The 24,244-nt window shown below is 36.9% G+C and overlaps 4 protein-coding genes across 5 annotated transcripts; 3 read left to right on the top strand and 1 right to left on the bottom strand.

Annotated features, from left to right (window-relative positions):
• The first annotated feature begins 3,716 nt into the window (after window positions 1-3,716).
• Window positions 3,717-6,038, top strand: LOC116215826. The gene is made up of 2 exons (XM_031551599.1): window positions 3,717-4,042; window positions 5,228-6,038. Exons 1-2 carry the CDS (start codon window positions 3,973-3,975, stop codon window positions 5,827-5,829), a joined length of 672 nt encoding a protein of 223 aa, XP_031407459.1. The 5' UTR covers window positions 3,717-3,972; the 3' UTR covers window positions 5,830-6,038.
• Window positions 6,039-13,447: 7,409 nt separating this feature from the next.
• Window positions 13,448-13,837, top strand: LOC116188668 (putative biopolymer transport protein ExbD). The gene has a single exon (XM_031518157.1). It carries the CDS (start codon window positions 13,448-13,450, stop codon window positions 13,835-13,837), a length of 390 nt encoding a protein of 129 aa, XP_031374017.1.
• A 3,575-nt stretch (window positions 13,838-17,412) lies between these two features.
• LOC116186991 lies at window positions 17,413-18,599 on the bottom strand. Of its 2 annotated transcripts, none has more exons than XM_031515558.1 (2): window positions 18,441-18,599; window positions 17,413-18,190 (listed from the first exon to the last, which is right to left on the bottom strand). In XM_031515558.1, the coding sequence occupies exons 1-2, from the start codon at window positions 18,507-18,509 to the stop codon at window positions 17,777-17,779; spliced, it is 483 nt and encodes a 160-aa protein (XP_031371418.1). In that variant the 5' UTR covers window positions 18,510-18,599; the 3' UTR covers window positions 17,413-17,776. The 2 variants fall into 2 exon arrangements, with proteins under 2 accessions (XP_031371418.1, XP_031371419.1); XM_031515559.1 differs by having other exon boundaries at window positions 18,445-18,498.
• Window positions 18,600-22,186: 3,587 nt separating this feature from the next.
• On the top strand, window positions 22,187-23,723 carry LOC116215950. Its single transcript, XM_031551779.1, has 2 exons — window positions 22,187-22,335; window positions 22,553-23,723. The coding sequence occupies exon 2, from the start codon at window positions 22,600-22,602 to the stop codon at window positions 23,290-23,292; it is 693 nt and encodes a 230-aa protein (XP_031407639.1). The 5' UTR covers window positions 22,187-22,335; window positions 22,553-22,599; the 3' UTR covers window positions 23,293-23,723.
• The last annotated feature ends 521 nt before the right edge of the window (window positions 23,724-24,244 follow it).

Below are 24,244 nucleotides of genomic sequence, written 5' to 3'. Positions count from 1 at the left end.
ATATATATTAAGGAGATGGACCGCACCGCCATCAATACACACTAATTATAGATAGTAAAATATAAATATGAATAATATTTTTTTAGTTATTAGTAAATAATGGTAGGTGTTTAAAGTTTATATAGAAATTCGTATGTAATCATTGAATAATGATTACATTTTATAAAAAAAATGGAGTATGTACTTTACTCATCTGTAGACATACCATATTACTTTTTTGAGCTGTATGGCCTTCTTTGTGTATACAATTGTAGTTTGTTTTGAATTTGTAGATATTCTCTCTATAAATCTCTATGTTGAAGGAACATCGTTATTTATGGCACGTGAGAAAAAAATGTGTTAGTAGGGAAAAAAAAAAAAGAACGGATGAACAAAAAACTCCCCCAACAAAACATGAAATGGAACATGTGTGGCTGTGACATTTATATATATAGAGGTATAAAATGGTGGAAATTATACATGTAAAAAAAAAATTTGGGTTGCCCACCTATCAATATGCAATTGGTTGCATGATAGTAGCTCTATGCATATTGACAGACGTATTTTGTTGAGAAAAAAACTTATCCAATTCGAAGATATTTTAAAGTATCAATTCATAGAAGATGAGTTTATAGATAAATTCATTTTAAATATTATATATTCCATTCCACTTTGTAATTTAAAATTTATACGTTACTTAACTACAAATTAAGTAAATGCGACGAAGTTAATTCAAATTTATTATTTTATACTATAACATTTGAGAAAAATGAACGTACATATTTATATTATTTACTTTCAATTAAGTAAATACCTATATTATTATATTATTTTATATTTTATTATTTACTCACTCCTTAAGTAATGTATATATTTTTATATAAAAATTTAGGAAAAAATTATTAATTATATATTGTAAAATAAAAAAATTAATTTGCACAATAAAACGAAATAGCAATGTGAATGCAATTTCTTCCTTTATTTATTCACCGAAAGCTAAATATGATATGTTATTTTATGCAGTAAGATTTTGAAAAAAAAAACGAATGTTATACATTAATATTATTTACTCACAATTAAGTAAAAACATATATTATTACAATATTTTATATTTTACTATTTACTTCCTCGTTAAAATACTGTATATGTTTTTATATAAAAATTTATGGGAAAATTCTTTTGTAAAATGAAAATTTTAATTTGCATAATAAAACGAAATAGCAATGTAAACTCCTATATTTCTTCATTTCTTTATTTATTGAAAGTCAAGTAGAAGATATTATAAGTATTATAAGTCTATTAAAATATACTAAAAAAAAGAAAATGAATTGCAGTTTGATGTGAACACATTTATTTATTTCGTTTGTTTATTCATCGAAACGAATATATATTATAATTAAAGTAAATTTATCAAAATTTATTAATAAATAAACGAAAACGAATCACAGTCGCACGAATACGAAATTTGAATCGTGCTCTCCCCGATATCGCACGAAATAGCTCAATTAACGAAGTTAGTAATCCTTCTCTTTGAATAATATCAGAGTTAATATATGATTGGTACACAGCAAAAAAAAAATACTTTTTATGGAAAATAATTTTATGGAAAATAATTTGAAATTTATACATTACTTAACTTTCAACTAAATAAATGTGACAAAATCAACGAAAGTTCATTATTTTATCCAGTAAAATATATAGAAAAAGCAAAAGTATGGATAATACAAAATCTGTAGTACCCATACTATCCTAAACCTTAAAATCCTAAGACAGTATGTTATAATAGATCCGAACACTTGCTCTGGAAGGGTAGAATGGAATTCATAGTACGCGAGAAAATTACCGGCTTGATCGAGTATGCGATCATTCAATTTTACAATGAAAGTTATGACGATTAATTTGTTATAAAACATATAAAATTTAAACATGCATATTAATATTATTTACTTCATCATTAAGTAAACATATATATTAATATATTATTTTATAATATTATTTACATCATCGTTATGTAATGTATTTATTCTATTATTTTATAATATTATTATTTACTTCATCGTTAAGAAATTTATTTTCATAATAGAGCGAAATAGCAATGTGAACGCTTTTATTATTTTCGTTCGTTTATTTATCGAAAGTCAAATAGAATATATTATAATAAATGACTTTATTAAAAATATAATAAAAAATAAACGAAAACGAATTATAGTGTTGAGAATACAGAATTTGAATCGTAATCTCTCCGCATTGCACGAAATAGCTCAAGTTTATAGTATAGACTAAGGTGATGGCCCGTGCTACGCATGGTCATTAGTGATGTTATTATGAAAATTTTTTATTGTAGCATTTAAGCTAATATAGGATAGTTAATGGAGAAAAATTATGTGAGATTAATCATTTTTAAAGTAATAAGGTAATTAATATTATGTAGTCGGTGAAAACTAAATTGCAACAATTAATGCAGAAAGTAATCATTCTCATTGAATAATGTTAGAGCTAACATGTGCTTGGAAAACACTAAAAAATAGTACATTTTGTAATTTAGGAAAATTATTTGAAATTTATACATTACTTAACTTTCAACTAAGTAAATGTGAAAATCAATTAAAATTTATTATTTTTCTTGTAAAATATATAGAAAAAATATAAATATGGGTAGTATAAAATCCGTATGTACCTATACTACCATAAATCCTAAAAGACTATGTTATAACAGATCTGAACATTTGCCCTAGAAGAGTAGAATGAGGTATGTAGTACGCGAGAAAATCACCTGTTTAATTGAGTATGCTACCAATCAATTTTACAACAAAATTCATGAAAATTGATTTGTTGTAAAACTCATAAAAAAATAAACATATATTATTTACTTTATCGTTAAGTAAACATATATATATTAATATATTATTTTATAATATTATCATTTCTTGAGCATTAAACAACGTATTTATTATTATATTACTTCATAATTTTATTACTTACTTTATATTTAATTATTTATTTACCTAATAGGACGAAATCACAATGTGAATGCGCTTATTGTTTTCGTTCGTTTATTTATTGGAAGTCGAATAGAATATATTATAAGTAAAATGAATTTATTAAAAATATAATACAAATAAAGGAAAACGAATCACAGTTGCGAGAATGTGAAATTTGAATCGTACTCTCGCGTAATTCGATAATAGTCGACTATATATATATATATATGATATATATAATAAGTCTGTTGGTGTTGGGTCTAAAGACTTCAACGGCGTTAGTAGGCTTTTTCAGCCGACAGTACTGCCAACGGTCGCGTTGTTGTGTCATAATTCGGGTTAGGCCCAAATGCCGACTATTGACAAGCAGGCTTTAGACAATCCTATTTTTAATGAATTCCAAATTGATCTATGGTCTTTGTTTCTCTTTTGCGGAAAAATTTAGATCACACGAAGGCGGGGCATGGAGATTCTAGAGATATTGCCAATGTGGGGAGTCTAAATGCCCTCCGAAAAATATTTCATGATCTTTATTGTCCATTTCGAAGTGCCCATGTATAATATCAGAAGCAACACTATATTTAGAATTCCAAATTTAATATACTCGGATTTTTCGTTCCGACATATCCATATCATGATGCCGGTGAGCTTGGTTGGGTCGGATGGCGAAAGCAAGAAACTTGGCTATGAATTTCTGGCGCTCTCGAGGCACAACTCGTGATGGTAACGATGCGTTTCGAATGTCCGAGCCTCTTGGGTGGGTATGAACTTGCAACTTCTCCAGAAGGTGTAGGGAGCAAAGTGAAGTAAATAAAACTGAAGGGAGCAAAGTGTAATTACTTGACCCCGTTTCAATTCAATCCCCAGTCGGAGAGACTGCCAGAGAAGAGCTTGTGCGAGACGACTGAGCAGACGAGAACGAAGCAGACGTTTGCTCTGTCTCGCACCCAAAAGCGGCAGAAGGAAGAAGAAGAAGAAGCAGCAGCAGACAATTGGGAAGTACGCATCAACAATGGCGCCCGCCGTACTGTGGCTCCTCACGGTCGCTCTCCTCTCCATTTCCACTTCCGCTGACGTCCAGAGTAAGTCTTCACACTCACTCTCTCTCTCCCCCCTCATCCTCTTCCTCGTCTCCATTAATGTCTCCGCCAAGTTTGCATTTTCCGCTACTCGTCATCTCGACCTTGATTCCGAATCTAACCTGGTTATCCTCGGCGAGTTCCAGCTCGATCTGCTTTAAATGCTTTGAATCTATCTCTGTTGTTGCCATTTCAACTTTGCAGCTCTTAATGTCGGTGGCTCTGTGAAATGATGTAGCATTGAATGCGAAACTGTTGTTGAGACTCGAGCATTGTCGGATTTCTAGATTGCGGGATATCTGCAGCTTGTTGCTGATCAATTTCTGATTTTGTTGCTAAATATTGTCGGCTTCGAGGTCCTGATCTGCTTCATTGTGACGAGATTGCATCTGTCAGTTCGTGTTTACTTTCATATCTCTGGATCTAACTAGTAGCCGTTCCGAGCACTCGAGATTGCTATGATGTTATCAATGGTGAAGTTGATAGCTGTTGTCAGAATTCGGAGCTGTTGCCGTAGATTTGGAGTGGCGAGCGATTCAAAGTCTCTGTTATAGTCTGCGATTTGATTATCTTCTACTCGTAACCTTTTATGTAGATCCCCTCTTAAGCTGTTTAGTTGTGCTGGAGCATCTCTTGAGCAATCGGATTCTTTAGGTCTAAGTTGCTATGGTACCTCTTAACAATATGAAGTCACTTGGATATCGAATATGTGTTCATGTCGGTGCTCACTGAAATGTACGTTAGCAGAAAATGAGTTCATGTCTATCCATCCTCTGCTAGAGGTAGTTATAGGCTTGCGAAAGAATCTTCAATGTTCTGTGCCCACCTGCATTCCTGATTCGATACTGTCATATGACAAGAACTGTTTAACCTTTTGTTTCGACCACTCATCCTTTATGTGATGAAATTAGTCTTTGTCATTTGGATTCCTAAGGCGTCTACTTCGTTTTTCTGTTTCCACTTGGTCTGGATATTGTTCTTGTAGGAACTACACAGTTGAAAGACTGTTGCCTTGTCGTTTCGAATCGTAATTAAGCTCTTGCACTGAGTTGAATTTTCTTCTTTTTTGCATGTCGTCATTGGCAGCCTTCGACCACACTACTTGCTGCTCATGCAGAATATTTTCGTGCTTGCAGCAATTTGTTGTGAAGCAGCTGAATTCTCTTATTTTTCTGTGAATATTTGCAGTGAAAGTGGCCAATAACCCTGCAGACCAGTTGGTTGATGTACTCAACAAAAATCGGACGGCCCACAAGGCTTCATCCCTCTACAACAACGCGGGTCTTGCTTGCATTGCTCTGCAGTACATCAAAGCCTACGAAGGGGATTGTGGTGCAGTGGGTGGCGCTGATGCAAAGAAGCCTGCTGACTCGGAATTCGCTGCGACTTTCACCCCTAACTGTGGGGTCCAGGTCTCAAGCTTGTCTCAGATAACCGGCCGTCTACTTGGGTGTCAGACCAAGTATGTGAAGCCCTCCGAGGCATTCTCCGAGATCTTAATGAAGAATGAGAAGAGCATAAACATCGTCACGGATAAGAACCATACAGAGGTAGGGGCCGCTGTGAGTGGGAGCGATGGTGGGTCGCCCTATTTCTGGTGTGTGCTGTTCAGCAACGGGAAGGCCAATAGTAGCTTCACCTTCGAGGGTGGTGAGCCGAGGATATCAACGCCCGGGTGTTTCAGCGGGGCCAATGATGAATGCAGTGGGACCCACCGATCTCAGACCCTCTATCTTTGGCCGTATGTCGCTGCGGCTTTGGTCACCGTTGGGTATGGTCTCGGGCTATGATCGGACGGAACTGAAGTTAGATTTTTCTCACATCTTCCTGTGAATTTGTTGTATTCTATTTGGGCTCGGAGACCCCATCTTGTTACAAGTGTGATAGTGTATATGGGAAGGACTCCTCGATTCATTCTCTTCATTGAGAGGTCTTCCCTCTCGAGCTATTAGTTTTTCACACACTATGGCCCTTAATATATATTTGATGCTGTGCGAAATCAAGCTCAGAAGGTGTTGCAGCACTTCAGTTCTAATGGAAGCCGGAAAATCGAGAAAATATGACACTAAAGCTCCAGGGTCAACATTCGACATCAAACCGTACAATGAGTAACGTTTTTTTACCATTTTTACATCACAAAGTAGAGGGTCCTACTACACCCTATTAGTCATATGATTTATTTTCCGGTCACACGCAGACATGAGGCAACGGCTTGACTCGTAAAGAAAAGAAACTATTAGGAACCAATTGTCCGGCAAATGCTAAGCTCTGCAATCAATACCTTAATTCTCCTCTCCCGGATCATTGCCTTTGGGCTCGGCCACCTCTAAAGACTTGCTCTCGAGGCACGGGCCGATCAAGAGCGAATTAGGCCACGGGTGGAGCTTGGGATGGCTCGGGACTGGGCCAGAGCAGGGAATTGAATGACCAGAGGGAGGGAAAGGCGCAAAAGGAGTAGCCGAGAACATCTTGATCTTGATCTTCAGTTCTTTCTTGATCTTGCGAAGCTCTTCGTTTTCCTTCACAAGCAAGTCGGCGAGGACGTTGTGGTCGGAAGTCAGAGTCCTGCACTCCCTCCAGCCTCCCAACGGGGTGTTCATGTGCAGCATCTTCATGTCATTCTCCTTCAGCATCGGGCACATCCCCATGATTTTATCTCCTCAAGGCAAACTCTCCTCCGCCATGGCTTTCTTTCCTGGGTACCCTGGCCATCGTGTCGTAGACACTAGACGGACCGGGAGATGGTCTAGCAATGCCTATTCATGCTCTTGGCGAGATACCATTCTTTCTCTTCATTTTCTTGTACTGCTTCCTTCTGTGTCTTCCGTCATATCCACTAGTTTCCGCAAGTTTTCTTGCATAGATGAGAAAAGAAATATATGCGAAAATGTACGTGCAGTTATATTTTAGAAGAATACAATAAAGTGATAGAAGGAGGGATGCATATGCTTACTTTTGAAAGTTTGAAGAGTATGTTTGGAAAAGTAAATAAGGAACAGAGACTAGTAAGCGGATGGCTAAAAAAACCGCCTGGTAAAATGAGTAGAAGTAAAAATCTGAATATATGAATATATATGTTACGTGTCTTATAGAATTGGTGGGGCACCATCATTTAATTATGATTTAAGAGGCACAATTAATAGTGATAAGTACGAAAATACTTTAGTGAGTTAAGTATATATTATTGAATTTTTACATTATTTTTTATTTCAATGGACACTAATACAAATAGTCAAGTTGTATTTTGAATATAAACTATGCTTTCATACATTGAATAAGTGAATAGAGTTTAGGAAGCTGTCCACGTATATTGCATTGACAAAATAGGAATTAAAGAAAACTGTGTACATGCATGAAAGGGTAAAATGAGAATTCGAAATGTGAAGAAACACAATAATGAGTTCCAGAATTTTATATAATATATATAAATATATATAATTATTGAGTTTTATGTAAAATTAGGTATTGATAAAAAATAATCTAAAACTATAGAAATTAATTTAGTATCATTATTATGACTACTCAAATCAAACTTTATAATAATAAATAAAATAAATTAAAATATTGAATTCAAAGTCGATGAAAGAAAGATCCAATTGAATTTTAAAATAAGAATAAAAAAGACATATTGAAGGATTTTCAATTACTAAAGCAACAAATCAAAACTTATTCTACAGATAATAAAATTTATTCCATCAAACTTTGCATTAAAAATTTATTCTACAAATCAAAATTCAACCAATGAATAAGAACAAATAAATAAATGTACTAAACTCGAAGTTCACGAAGAAAAATTTTTCATTAAATTATGAAATAAGAATAAAAAAGAAATAACCAAAGTATATACATTAAAAAAGTCTTACAGTTATTGAAGCAACACCTATAATGGAACTGTAATAGAGATCTTGTCAAAACGATCAATGTCAAAACAATAATTTTTCCAATTTGCATTAAAAAAATTCATTCAACAAATCAAAGTTAAACCAAGAAAAAGAAAAATTTGGAGAAGATTATTTAAGCAATCAATGTAGAAGCAATTAATTTGAAATTTGCATTATAAAATTCATTTTACGAATCAAAACTCAATCAAAGAGTAATAATAAATATCAAACTAGAATTTTATGGAGAAATAATTTTCATTAAATTATAAAATAAGAATAAAAAATATTGAAGATATAGAAATCATAAAAGACTTACAATTATTGAAGCGACACTCATAATAGAATTGAAATAAAAATCCTACCAAAACAATCAATATCGAAATAATCATTTTCAAATTTACACATCAATTGCTTTGATTGTTCCAATTGGATGAAGATGAAATAAAAGGAAAAAAAATTTGATGATGAGTCGCAAAGTGGCAAAGAGAAGAGCAGCCGCCCCCTAGAATGACAACCGAACCCCATCAACACCGGGCTGTGGCCGATAAGTGACTTCTCGGGACAACATTGATATTAATTCTCTTTAATTACAACCATTGATGTTGTATATGGTAAACTAATCGTAAATTACAATGCCCTTATTAGTCTATATTCAGTCGTAGATATTCTATATATATATATATATATGTATATATATAACATATATATTCCATAGTATCTTCTTGACTTATGTATAAAATTTTCTTAGTATAAACGATGGGTTATATTTCATTACATATTCTAAATGCTTTTATTAGACTATATTCTATTAATATGCTCCCATTGAAAACATATTTTTAAGTACATTGTACTTTCCCGAATTCCACTAATATACCTCTATTTGAAAATATATTGCATCATGTATTCTAATTTGCCTAATTATACTCCTTAATAAATATATAAAAATTTCCTTAATGTTAACAATGACGTGGCATCGTAAGTTGTTGACTCCCCAAGCCTTGCCTTTCGCAAAAAGTAAAATCTCTCTTTGTCTCTCTTTATTCAACTCATGCAATAACTATATATATAGGAAAAAAAATATATATTTTTGATGATATAAATTTGCTATTGAGTCAATTTTTGGTCTTACAAAATTTAAAATTATCTAATCAGTCCCATAAGTTTTGAAAAATACATTTTTAGTCCTATAAGTTGACTTTAAATTAAAATGTGATTCTATAAGTTTTGAAAAAGAAAGATATTTCTGATCCTATAAGTCATGAAACCAAAATAGTCTTACGAAGTAAACGTATAAGACTAATTTTGCACTTTTAAAACTTAGAGGTTCAAAATTGACCGAAAGCTAAAATTATACTACCAAAATGTCTTTTTTCCTGTATATATACAAAGACACAACATAAATGACAATATTAACAAATAAAATATTATATAAATGGAAATTTGATTGTGGTTAATATTATAAGAATATATTTGTTCATAATGTAAATGATAACTCTATAAATATTATAAATTCTCGTTAGTATTGGTTTCCAACTCTATATTTTCTAATGTATAAATGACAATTTGATTAAAAAATTTCCGTAGCAGCAGCTAATGTATTTATTATATATTCTGTTAAGCTATAAGTAAATAACATATATTTTTTTGTAGAAAATAATATATATTTTATTACATAATTAATGAAAAAATTATCTTAATACATAAGTAATAATGTGATAAAGCGAGATAATTTCGTCTCTTATTTTTAATGAGGTGATGGCGAAAAAATTTCTACGTATACTTGATTTCATATATATTATATATATATATAGATTAGTGAGAAGTCTCTGAAAAAAAGTAAAAAATCCATCCTAAAAAGACAGGATCCTTTTGTCCCCTTGATCATGTAATAACGCCACGTATAGTTCCCAAGTCGTGCCATGAATCCTGAAAGTTCTTTCCATTAGATTAGCTTTTCCCCCTTCAACCTTATTTTTCAAGGATGAACATAAAAATATAATATCTAATGAACCTGATTGAGTCTTTGATTTGATTGTCTATACATGGAAGACGCCTACTCCAGTGGATGAATCCTGAGAGTTCTGCCCATTAAATTATTTTTGATCTTATAGGATGTCAACGGCCTAATATAAAATATGATCGTTCCATTAAATTAGCTTTTTCATTTTACGTTTTTTGTCCGCTTAATCATTAATAAGGCCATGAACTAGTCACGTGGCAATATGAATCTGAAAGATCCTTCCATTAAAATTAAGCTATATTCCTTCGCCGTGAATTATGGACGACAATAACATATATAATATCCCCTCGTGCCCCTGTTCATGTTTTTTTGTTGTTTTGATCTTTCTTATGAATCTTTTATTATGTTCTTATGGTAAGATCAACTCTATTAATGAAATCTTGATGAACTATAATTAAAAAAAGAAAAGAAAAATATAATATCTAATGGAGCTGATTGAGCTTTCAAATTCTAAATATTTATGAAAGATAGACACTCACAGTCGGAGGGAGAACAAATGGACAATATATTGTACATTTCTAATGACTTTTTTTTTTGTGTGAATCATGATATCCACAACTTCATTTGGACGTTGACAAATACAATCGAGTTGGGTCGATTCATAAAAGGATAAAACTCTCCCGGCATGATACATTCTCAATCCTTGATTTGCTTACTTTTAGCCGGCCATCTATCAACAGAACATTGTCCACTAATGTTTCTTCGCAATATACATCGAATTTTTACGGCTTCGTTTGTTAATGTCTTCAAAAGCGCACTAATGTAGTTACTAATTATTAGCGTATTTATTCATAGTACCATTTTGACTGCTATTGTTTAGTTTGCATTACTCTGGTTATTAGCATTTCCAGGAACCTGTTGATTATTTTAAAAAAATCTTGATTATTAAAATAATGTAGGAAATGATGAAGAAATCGTAGGATGGTGGGCCCTCGGCGCCATATCCCCTCTCCCTCTTCGAGATATATAACGATCAAAATTTAACCTAGCAGTGGTATCCTAAAGCTAGTTGTCGGTGTCATTAGGGGCCTTTCAATTGAAAAATGAAACCGCCACCGTCCGATCAGTTCACACAGATCTTTCTTTATTTGCAAAACGACAGAGGGCAGGGGGCATATCCACATCCACATCACTCCTTTTGTGGATGTAACAAATTAAGCACATGCTTAGCTCAACCCTCCATATAAGGTGGGTAGACATTGGGGACGAAAGACAGGCATCTCATAGAAATCTCCAGAGCTCTAAGGCAAGTGATCGGCTCGTAGATGAGCAGTTTCTTTTAATTACAAATAATTCTGCGTCTTCTATTTTTCTTCTTCCTTCACGTATTTTCTCTTTTATCATCCTGGTCTCGATTTTGTGGCAGATTCGATCAACATCAGCAATAAGATGAGTCATCTACAAGTCCAACTCCAGAACTTCATAAAGATATTGCATCTTCATAAAGAACTTCGGGTCAGGGTGAAACCCGAAGTGGAAGAGAATGGCCAACTCTTGCATCTTCATAAAGATATTGGCGGCTTTAACGAGTGGATTGTGCTCACTTACAATCTACAAGTCCTACGTGAGGTCATCAACAAGAACATCAAACTGCGAAAGGAAATATTGGATCTCATGGGGAATTTCGTGAAGCTAGTATTGTTCCGATGCAATGTGCTAAGTCCGGAACAATGCATGACATTCCCTGAGAGCTCAGGTGACAGCTCGACCAAACAAGGGACCTGGTGGGCATGGCTGTTTGCGATATTATCCCCTAAACTTCAGTGGGCAGGGACATGCTTGCCATGCTTGAATAATCAGGACAACTCGGGTATTTGGACAAACTTCTTTCCAAATAATACTTCTGCATCATTCTTTTTTCTCTGTCTTTCTTAATTTTTATCCTAATGTAAATTTTGTGGCAGAGTGGACCGAAATCAACAATAAGATTGTCCAACTGCAAGTACAACTCCAGAACTTCAAGAGCAGGATCGGAGTGAAACCTGAAGTGGAAGAGAATGATCGATTCGTGCATCTTCATAAAGATATTGGTGGGTTTAACGAGTGGATTGCCCTCACTTACAATCTACAGGTTCTGCAAGACATCATCAGAGAGAACATCAAACTACGCAAGGAAATATTCGATTTCATGGGGAATTTCGTGAAGCTAGTATTGATCCGATGCAATGTCTTAAAGCCGGATCAATGCATGACATTCCCTGCGAGCTATGGTGATACCTCGACCAAACAAGGCACTTGGTGGGCATGGCTCTTCGCAATATTGTCCCCTAAACTTCATTTACCAGGGACATCCATCCCGAATCCTTTCGAAATAACATGCTTCCCAAGCCCCCTTCCAGGCACTGGAGTTCCTGGCGGGGCATTCCTGAGTAATCAAGCAGTCCTCTGGGCATGGGTGGCATCATTGATGAACCCTGCTGATTCTCAAAAGCCGGGAGCAAACCTTAGTTTACCTGGCTCCGGGGCATCTTGCTTCCCAAACCCTCTTCTAGGCACCGCAGCTTCTGGTGGGGCATCCTCATATAATCAAGCCGCCTTATGGGCGTGGCTGATGTCAATCATGAACCTTGCTAATCCTCAACAACCCGGGACATCTCCTTCTAACCTTAACTTGCTGGGCTCTAGTGCATCATGCTTCCCAACCCCTCCTCTAGGCACCGGAGCATCCTCAAATGATCAAGCTGCCTTATGGGCATTGTTGGTGTCAATGATGAACCCCACGAATCCTCAACAGTCCGAGACATCTCCTCCGAACCTGAATTTGCTCGGCCCTGGGACATCATGCTCCCCAAATCTTCCTCCAAGCAGCGGATCGTCCAGTGAGGCATCCTCAAATAATCAGGCTGCCTTATGGGCATGGCTGGTGTCAATGATGAACCTTACTAATCCTCAACAGCCCGGGACCTCCTCTCCGAACCTCAACTTGCTCAGCCCAGGGACTGCATGCTCCCCAACCCCTCCTCCAAGCACTGGAGGGGCATCTTCAAATAATCAAGCTGCATTATGGGCATGGTTGATGTCAATGATGAATACTACTAATCCTCAACAGCATGGGACGTTCCCTCCGAGCCTTCACTTGCCTGGCCCTGGGGCATCGGGCTTCCCAAATCCTCCACTAGGGACGGGAGTTTCCAGTGGGGAATCCTCAAATAATCAAGCTGCCTTATGGGCATGGTTGGTTTCAATGATGAACCCTGCTAATCCTCAACTACCTGGGACGAACCCTCCAAACCTTAACTTGCTGGGCTCTGGGACATCATCCTTCCCAACCCCTCCTCCAGGCACTGGAGTTTCCAACGGGGCTTCCTCAAATGATCAAGCTGCCTTATGGGCATTGTTGGTATCAATGATGAACCCCTCGAATCCTCAACAGCCCGTGGCGTCCCCTCCGAACCCTAATTGCTCGGCCCTGGGACATCATGCTTCCAAAATATTCCTCCAGGCATGGGAGGGTCCAGCTGTTCCTCAAATAATCGGGCTGCCTTATGGGCATGGCTGATGTCAATGATGAACCCCACTAAACCTCAACAGCCTGGGTTGTCCCCTCCGAACTTCAACATGCCAGGCCTTGAAGGGACACCATGCTTCCCAAACCTTCTTCCAGGCACGACATTTCCCAGCGGGGCATCCTCCAATAATCAAGCCGCCTTATTGGCATGGCTGGTGTCAATGATGAACCCTGCTAATCCTCAACAGCTTGGGACATCCCCTCTGAACTTTAACTTACCTGGGCCTGGGACATCATGCTTTCCAAACCCTCCTCCAGGCATTGGAGCTCCTGGAGGGGCATCCTCAAATAATCAAGCCGCTTTATGGGCATGGCTTGTGTCAAAGACACTGAACAACCAGGGACATGGCCTCCAAATCCCCCGAGCTCTGGGATGTCATGCTTCCTAAAACCTGCGTCGGGCAGGTTTTGGCCATGCTTTGTCCAGAATCAAGGTGGCTCGGGGAGTTTGGGGACTGGCTTCACGAATCCTAATCAATTCAACTTCGCCACACGCACTCCTCTGAGTAATTTCAGTAATATGCTTTGAAAGCTGCTTGAAGTGATTGATACGACTCGTTGATGCTGAGGGTCTGTTTGGTGATAAGGGCATATTATACTCATATTTTATTGTGCAATTCATGTTAAATTATTATTAATTTTATAGAAATTATAAGAAGTCGGTGCTTAATTATGTGTAATTTGATATTGTAGGTCTTTGAGGACTTAGATGGAATTACGAGCAATATTGAGGAGTTTTGCGCAATTTGGAGCCAGCATATATCTTTCGGAAATCTTTTTTTTGTTGTGGATATAAATACTCCTCATAACAAGATTAGGAAACCCTAGGGGGGAGCCATCTTTCACCATTCTTTTAACCTAGAGAGTTTTTGGAGAGGGTCTTGTCTGGAGCCGTCACCTGGATCAATTGATTTGAAGCGAAGAATTGTGGAAGAGATAATTCCTTAAAGGAATTGTTGGGTTTTTGTTTTAGGATTCAATATCTTGAGTTTACTGCTGAATATGAATTCTATTGCAATGACTCCTTGGAATTATAATTGTGTTTTCAATTCCATGATATTCTAAGCTTCTTTTGTGGGAATATGATGAAACCCTAGGTAGCTAATATGATGATTGTCGCCATGTTATAGGATTAATAGATGTGTTGATGATTCATGATTGCAATTCCTATAATTTCAATTTTAATTCTTAATTGGTTATAATTGTTAGAAACACTATTGATACGGGAGTTGATATAGTGTTTGTTAGGAATTCTTGATTAGACTAATTAGTTAAATGCGATAGCTGCGTTAATTAGTTTAATTAGAGATTATCCAGGGATTAATGCAATGTTTCTAGTTAGTTATTCGCTAAGACATTAGGGATAATTAATTTAGGGCATTAGACAATCATAGCACTGGAAGGTGTATGATTATAATTTAGAGTCCACTATTAATTAGAGATGCGGGAGCTGATTGATTAATTAGAGGTTTAAGACTTTAATTTTAAAGGCTTGATAAACTCACTTGAATAATCACATAGCTATCAGTCTATATAACATGATGGCAATCTGATTAGTGAAACTAGGGTGGATTCTGTTTTTCCCACTTTCAATTGATATATTTTCGTACAATTCTCTTTCTGCTCTTTGTGACGATTTAGGTTGATTAGTAGTTAATTAGTTAATTCTCTTAATTTGATTGCTTAGATAATAATAGAATCTAATATAGGTTTAGTACTTAATTAATCCTTGTGGGATCGACACTCTATTCATCACTATATTACTTGATCTGACCCAGTACACTTGCTGGTAGAATTTGAGCTTATTTTTATATATATTTGCAAAGGGATCATTTGGGCAAATGGAGCTTCCATTGCCGACATGGCATCAAGTAAATGGAATGGCATGAAGCACACCATTTTGATTGGGAAAGCCACGGCAATGATGACAATGGTGCTTCTTCATAACATGTTATCAAGACAAGTTTGGAAGCCATGAGTCTCAAAGGAACTACCAAGTCTCTCCATAAAGATCACGAAGATTCGACTTTCGTCCCGGTGTTGTTACAATGATCCAACACATATGTGTGATGCTGTAATGTGGATATATGCTAGATTAATAATAAGCGAGATGAGGTCGTCTCTTACCTCTGATGTACTTGCCCTTGATAGTGTGTCTGGAATATGATGGGTTATAATTCACCATATGTGGATGTATTAACTATGTATTAGTGACTATATAATAATTGTGTTCTCCTTCATTAGTTCTTATTCATCATTCTCTTTCTCTCCTTCTTACAAATCCCATGAGCCGCAAAGCGAGATGCGTCATCTATCACATTCAACGAGTCTGCTGTTATAGGCATAGTTCTCAACTCAAAGATATATGATAATTCTCAACTGAAAGATATATGTAGTATGTACTACCTTAAAACTGATAATCATCCTTCTGACACAAGTTACATTTGTTGAGCTCGTTTATTTTCCATCTTCGCAGGCTAACCTCTCTTTGCATATCGGCCTAGACATCTTTTGCTCTGACTCCATCTCCTACCAGGCATGCACCTTGGCCCGATGGTGAGACTGACATCCCTTGCATAAAATCTTGATAGTGTAAAAGGGCAGCGGAGCAGACTGCAGACAAAAGGAGAATAGTGCTTACTTGAAATATACCTAAAAGTTTTATGAGCCTTCTTTTTACGTGACCATTTATCTCTCTCTCTCTCTCTCTCTCTCTCTCTCTCTCTCTCTCTCTATATATATATATATATATATATATATATATATATCCCTTTATTAGGCTATGAGCCTCTAGTAATGTAACTTAACGTAAAAAAAGTCGCGGAGCGAAGTGGTACTATACTCAAAGGCCAAGATACGGATTGCACATTAATGAAGTAGGAGCTCCATGGTGCAATTCAAACAGCAGCTGATAGTGGCATCAGCATATGTAAGGATGATGAGCACAACATAATAACATACACACACCACTGGTAAAAAACTAGTTAACCCCTAATCGTTTGCCATCTTAGTACAATTGACATTAAAAACGTGCCCGACAAACTTCCCAGCTGTATTTGGTCGAGAACGAAGATCACAACTTGTTGTTCATTTTGATATCTTGCCCTAGAATTAAGAATATTCGATAGGTGCAAGTCGAGTTCTACGGGCAAAATTAACTTGTTCTCAGCCAGATGCCATTCAGCTTTCAATCGAGAAAATCTTTTATTGTTCATGGATTTTTTTGCGTTTCTCTAGCCATGCCAAGTTTATATAGGGAATAATAACATCAAAAGCCTTTTGATTAGGAGGCACGACACCACCACGCTAGCATGACGCCACCACGCTAAGTGATCATTATAAAACATACCTAGACGAGTATACACGATGACCTTTAAATTAACATAAGATAAGTCATCTTGACTAAAAATTGTCATGGTATTAAGGTATTTATGGTGGGGCTTGATAAGTTAAGTGCTTCAAATTTTATTTTTTGGATAAGTGCTTCAAAATGAAACACTTAATTAGTTGAGGAAATAAATATATATTAGAAGAGGGAAGGATGAAAAGATATTTCGTATGGGTTAAAGGCACTGATAAGTGAAAAATGATTCATTTCATTGACTCAAAATTTATTATTTACTCATTAAGTAATTTCTGTCGCAATGATTAAATATTTTAGACCCCATGCATAATTTTTTTCCCTTTTTCTCCGATTTATTTTCTTATATAACTAACTGATAATTAATTTGATATACTTATTTCATATAAGTTGTTATCAAACACAATATTCTTCCATGTATCCTTTCATATTCTAATTGAGCCTATAGAGAAATTTTTTATCCACCACTTTTACTTTCCCGGAACTAGACATTGTATACTCAATGGGTCACGAGATGAACTTGACCGTCGGTTTGTTCACATGATGCATTTGACAATTCGGTACAGAATCCGTCAACTTATTGCGGTATCATGTATCGGAAGGTAGACGCTAGACAAGCTGAAATTTATTTGATATTCAGATATCACACCATCAAAAGAGTACATTGATTTATTTTATTTCGGACGCGCACACAGACATCCAAGGTGACTTGACTCATAGAACATGGAAGTGCTTGAAGTCGTGAGAGGCACGAGTATGGAGCCTTCAGAAACGGAGTCTCCGTTTCCTACACTACCGTTGACGACCCAGTCCCAAAGCAGATCATTAATTCATAGATGAGTCCGTCCCCAATTATTGCTCACCGGCCCATCATAAAGGCCGTGAACCATAACATGGACATTTAGCGAATGGAATCTCCATTTCACCAAACGATTAACCAAGGGGTGCTACCTAGCAGCCAATGTCATTAAGACTTCTCTACGAGACCGGTTCCCTCTTCTTCCACTTTCACTTTAGCGGATCGGCTCTGAGGCATCGGAAAATTAAGTGTCGGGAAGCTCTGAGGAACGGACCAAGGAAAGGCACCTGGGGCAGGAGGGGAGAGCACTTTGATCATGTTCTCCACTTCCTCCTTGATCTTCTTTAGCTGTTCGTTCTCCGTCAGAAGCAGGTCCCCGAGGACGTTGTGGTCGTATGTTAGAGTCGACCACTCCTTCCAGCCACCCAGGGGAGCATTCATGTGCAGCATCTTCGTGTCGGTATTCTCCTCAAGCGCCTGGGACCCTGCATTTTTCTGCTTGATCTCATCCAGGTACCTCTTGAGGGCCGCCTGCCTCACCTCCACAGTCGCCATGCCTCTTTTCCCTAGGCCTCTTAACTTCTGCACGCCAAAAAAGAAAGGGAGAAGAGAATAAGCACAGTTTAGCTTGAGAGGGCGAAAATTGCTGTTTGCTTATTTATTCCTCGCTATTCATCGCATAGGCATAGGATTGATCGATGCAGATTAAATTACAAGGGAAAAAATATATCCAGAGTCAGTGTGTATTTTATTTATGTATGTTTATAATATGGAAATAAAGCAATCAATGGGAAGCAGAGTGGAGGAGAAGAAGTTGCAAGACAAAACTCACAGACAATTGATTTGCGTGTGTGAGAAAACTAGAGACTTTCAAGACGCCTTGTCTCCAACAGCTACTCATAGTTCCCTTTATATAGATGATGAACAACGTTTACAGTCTTCCACAATTATTAGCCTCGAGAAAGAAAGGGAAAAAAATGCAACGGAAAGAAGAAAAGTTATTTCATATGTGGGTCTGAAAGAGTAATGGTAAAGGGTCTTGTCACTTCACCAAAGCTTTTGTCCCCAAAAAAAAAAAAAAACACATTCACCAAAGCTTTATTTATTCTACAATGCTCTGTGGATGGAGCTTCTAACATGGCACAAGATCATGGTACTCCCGCATGGGAGCCGGGTGATGCATGCGCATGGACCCTGAATATAACACTCTTATCCAACGGCTCCCATGCGAGGTTACCATGACTCCATTGACATGTGTCATGCTGGAATTTTCTTTTTGGATATGTAGGTATGTTTGTTAGGTAACTCCCGAATCCATAGCATATTATTACTTTTTTTTGTTCATTACAAAAGATATTCATATGTCTAATATAATATAATAGAAATTCCAATAGTAAATAAAAAATTACGAGTAGCCCAATCATGGATATTGAATATAATTTTTTTTTTATTATCACGTGAGAACGTGAGTTACTATATTATATCCATTTTATATCACATCATTACTTTTACTTTTTATAAGATATACACGTCATTGCCTTTGTCCCGATGTAATTATTGACGAGTCTCACTAATGTAGGAAAGAGGCCTCGTTTCTTTAACAAAATAGTATTTTGAAAAGGGATTTTTACTTAAAATGGCCCATGGTTTGTCCGTTTTATCAAATCTATTATATGCTTTTTTTTTTGTCAAATCTATTCCATGGTTTACTTTTTGCATCAAATCTATCCCTTATCTTTTCCGTCAACATCTAACGGCCGTGCTGACGTGGCACGTGGAGAGATAGTGGGCCACACTTGCCACATAGGCTCCACGTCACAACGGCCATTAGATGTCGACGGAAAAGATAACGCCGGGATAGATTTGATACAAAAAGTAAACCATGTGATAGATTTGACAAAAAAAGCATATAATAGATTTGACAAAACGAGCAAACCATGGGCCATTTTAGGTAAATACCCCATTTTGAAAATACAATATTAGCCAAGTATGTTTTTTTTTTTGGGTATTCACCTTGGTGAGCAGAAATCAATTGGTTTCCACTAATCTAGTTCGAACCTGATTGGCCCATTTATATTGAATTCCATTGGGTTCATATGGGCCGCTCTCTCAGCAATTAAGTGGTAAATCTCTTCTAATTATGGATTTCTGATTATCAATTCACAAGACTCAAATCGAAATCTTGTTTAAGGAGAGCAGACCGAACTGCTTGATCAACCCACACTTGTTCAAGTACGTAGTTGTATATCCTTAGCATGGTGGCAGTTGTAGACATATGAGTTGCTTATCTTGCACATAAATGTCTATTCTCTATTAGTATTATGAAGCAACAAATTTCTTCTGTTCTCACTTTTTCTTTCGAAAAAATCCATATAATTTATTTCTCAGATCATAATAACTACAAAGTTAAGATTAAAATTATCTTCTCAGCGAAAAAAGAGAGACTAATATGATAAATTTGATATAATTTACTATGTATCCATTTATTCCACCATCTTCTCTCTTTCCCTTTGCTCGCTCTCTTTCTCTCTCTCTCGCACTCACTCAACTCAACGGGCCACAAGCAAAGTTGAAGAAGTTTCATTTGGTCCCCTTTGCTCTTTCCTCTCACTCACTCAAAGCAACGGCCCTTGTTCATCCAAAGCATCCATGATCCTTAGCATGATAAGCTAGCACGACTCGACGCTGTCACTGAGAGCTTATTGGACAGTACAGGGGTCCCTTACCCAAGAATATTGGTGTATGAAACGACCCCTTTAGTAAAGACATCAAATAGGGATCGTTTCGATTAGCGTCGCCCCAATATTATTATTGATTAAGATGCTCATTATGACGCATGGCATCCATTCATACGGTTACTCAGCCTAAAACGAAAAAAGAGTTGGCAAATGGTATTCCTTTTCAGAGAGAACATAATATATATGCCATACCATACTAATGATGATGCACTGAAAATTTGGTTTCGGTGCCATGTCGTGTTATGGGTTGATAATGTGCCGAATATTCCTTTCACAAATGATATTCCTTTCACATTCTTTTACAAAATCAGCAATTGACAATCGCCGAGTGAATTTGGTTTCTCAAAAGAAGTGAAGACAAAGAAAAACCAAAAAGGGTACTCTCAACTGGAGAGAAGTTAGGCTGCTCAGATAATTGCTTCAATTTATGTGAGAAAATAAAAATTTAAAGATGTCCTCTTTTGTGGCATTACATATATAATTTTCCTCGATAGTATGGATCCTAAAAGTTTCTTTCCAATAGGGTATCGAATTGGTATATTCTGAATGATGAAAATTCATGCTAGAAAAGTCTTATTTTTTAATGAGCCGATTTGACTCAAACTGGATTAATCAGAGTTCATAATTAGATTTTAGATATCAGAGCACACACCGAAAAAGAAGCTCCTTACTATATACTTATTTAGTCTAGAAATTTCCGGCGTCCATTGATTTCGTCTAGGAATGTGCCAGTTAGGATTCCTGGCTCATATATGGATCCTGAAAGTTCCTAATTTCCTTAAACTTCCCTTCTCTCCTCAATTCCCCTGAAAGTGCTTCCATTAAATTCCTGTTCACATGCACAAAATGAGAAGTCTCTGGAAAAAATGAAAAATCTCCATCCAAAAAGGATTAAGTCTCTATCATTCAATTAAATGTTTTGTCCCCTTAATCATTAAATTAGCTTTTCCCCCAAGCGCGTGATGCAGGTCGAGGAAAAGACATGTGAAAGTAGAAAAGAAAGAAGAAATTAATGGACAAACAATTATCGTCCATGATGAGCATCACTTTTGTCAATTTCATCTTTAATGGAATAGCCTCGATGGATTCTCGATCTTGCTGAAAATGAAATGCAAAATATATAGAAGAAAGGGAACAGTTCACACTTAGCATACCTGCAGCTATCCACTCGGGGATCTAAGCAACATGAAGGTTGGGTTTCCTTTGATGAGAATTGAATGCAAAACCTTTTAATTCCAAGCGATTGGTAGCGTGCATTACGCCATTCTTGTAAAGAAATTGAACTCTGAAAGTTCACGGAATGGATCCTAAAAGTTCTTTCATTTAGACTTCCTTCTCCACCTCCCGATGATTCACGTTATATTAAATGATAGTGAGAAAAATATCACGAGACTTACGGACCAAGATGGCATTAGCAAGTTTTAATTGGATGCTGGAAAAGAGAAAACCAAAAAACATAGGCGATGAGGGTACCAAAAAAATAATGTGTCTGGTTATGAGAAAATAATAGTCGAGATACTTGTGTTATTGGGTAATTACACGGCCGGAGCGCAGGCTGTTTCCAAGTTTTAAGAATAGGTTCCTGTTGATCCATGTCTTCTCCCATGTATAATTTTATCATCTTCTGTTAATCAATGACAAATTCGAGCTCCTCATCTTGATCATTTGCGAAGATTTAATAAGTAAAGGGGAAACGGAAAAAAGAATAGCAGAGCTTTCTAGAGGACTTCTCCCCAGTAATTTCCTTGTGCTTTCATTTTTGTTGATAAAAACATGAGGTGTGTTCAGCTATTGGTTGAAAATAATTCTCGCTCGAGAGTTGGCTTGACTGTTAATAGCGTACATAGCTCGTTAACTGAATCATACATCGCGGTTAGATTCTCTTTAATCCAGCCCGTCCACTTTTTATCTACACTCCATCCCTATAAAAGGGGAAGGCATTCAAGGCGAGGGCATCCACACAAATCTCCAAAGCTTTCTGAGCATAAGGTATATGTGCCATAGGTGCCTCTTTCCTATCCAACATTACCTAATTTGGGCATTTTTAATTACAAATTTCTGCATCTTCTATTTGATTTTCTACATTTTTTATCTTGACCCGATGCGATGTGCCAAAGCTGGAACAGTGCTTGATTGGTTCAAACCAACCACTTTGATTTTCTTGATTTTTATTTAACTTTCTTGATTTTTCGTCATTTCTTGGCAGATTGGTTCGAATCTATCAGGCCAGACTTGACCAAAATCAGCACTAAGATGAGCCACCTACAAGTGCAACTCCAGAACTTGAAGAGCCGGATCGGGGTGAAACCCGAAGTGGAAGAGAATGGCCGACTCTTGCATCTTCATAAAGAGATTGGTGGCTTTAACGAGTGGATTGTGCTCACTTACAATCTACAAGTCCTACGTGAGGTCATCAATGAGAACATCAAACTGCGCAAGGAAATATTCGATCTCATGGGGAATCTCGTGAGGCTAGTATTGATCCGATGCAATGTGCTAAAGCCGGAGCAGTGCATGACATTCCCTGAGAGCTCTGGTGATAGCAAGAATGGCACTTGGTGGGCATGGCTTTTCGCAATGTTATCCCCTAAACTAATTCAGTGGCCCGGGCCAAGCTTACCATCCTTCCCCAATATTCCTGGGGCACCCTCCTTCCCAATTGTTCCTGGGGCACCATCCTTCCCAAACCCTCCTCAAGTCCCGGGGTTTCCTGGCGGGGCATCATCTGGCGCTAATCAAGCTGCCTTCTTGGCATGGATGGGGCCTATGATGGCTAATCTTCAGCAGCAGGGGATATGCCCTCCGGGCGGCTTCGCACAATTGCTTGCGACTCTGACTCAAGCTGGTGGTGGGAGCTCGGGAACTGGCTTTCCCAACCCTGACCAACCTGGCTCCTTCCCATTCGCATGCACTTATCCTCCTTTTAACTTCAATAAAGCAGCGTGAGGAGGTTGTTAGGATGATTCCCTCATACCAAAGGGTCATGTCATCAGATGGAGCTTCCACTGCTGATACTCTAGTGATCCCCTGGAATTTACCAGCGCCTATGGAGCAAAACAGAAGGTTCTAATAAGAAAGTCGCACAGCAATGACAATGGAGATTCATACCATGTTAAGCAAAGTTAAGAGTCGATGCTTTTAAGGAACTACCAAGTTCCTCCAAGTAAACTGAAGATCGAACTTCATTTTGGATCTTCAGTTAAACCAAAAAAAATGTATGAACATGTAATTTCAGCACATGCAGCTCAATAAAGGAGATGAGATCTCCTGCCTTTTCGTATTTGGTTTAATGCTATGGGATGTGTTGTTGTATGTGGGTGGATGTACTATCGTAATGGTTTTAGCTACCACGTTATAACATGTGTGCTTCTTCATCATGTCTCCCCTGCTCCTTCCTGGGTACTGAAAATTACTGTACGTTCCGTATTCTGACAACAACAATATATTCCCAGCATAAACAAATTACAAATCAATCGTGTGATATGAGTTCGTGATGTGTGTTTCCTCTCGAACTTGTTGCTGAATTTTCTATGGTTATTCTTTCTACTTCCGTTATGGGCATCCGACACCCATGATAATTTAATAACGTTCTTCTTGCAAAGGAATGACATAAAAAAAAGTAAAATATATTAGAAAGACCCAAAAGTATGCAATTTGAAATATTTCCCATATGAATGCAGGAGCAAACTCCTCAGAAGCAAAAAACTTAAACTTTCAATTAAGAGACACTAATAACCAATCATTATATAGTAAAATTAACTATATATTCCAAATGACCTGATCTTAGTAAATGTAATACCCTATTCTAAAATTGATTATAATAATTAATCTACAAATACAGTTAGGAGTGCACATGGATATATGATAGACTTGCAATCAGTTGGAACCTATCCCATTG

The sequence above is a fragment of the Punica granatum genome, chromosome 8, assembly GCF_007655135.1.
Source record: "Punica granatum isolate Tunisia-2019 chromosome 8, ASM765513v2, whole genome shotgun sequence".
Taxonomy (NCBI): domain Eukaryota; kingdom Viridiplantae; phylum Streptophyta; class Magnoliopsida; order Myrtales; family Lythraceae; genus Punica; species Punica granatum.
Note: the sequence above shows the minus strand (reverse complement) of the source record. Positions and strands in the feature narration are given on the sequence as shown.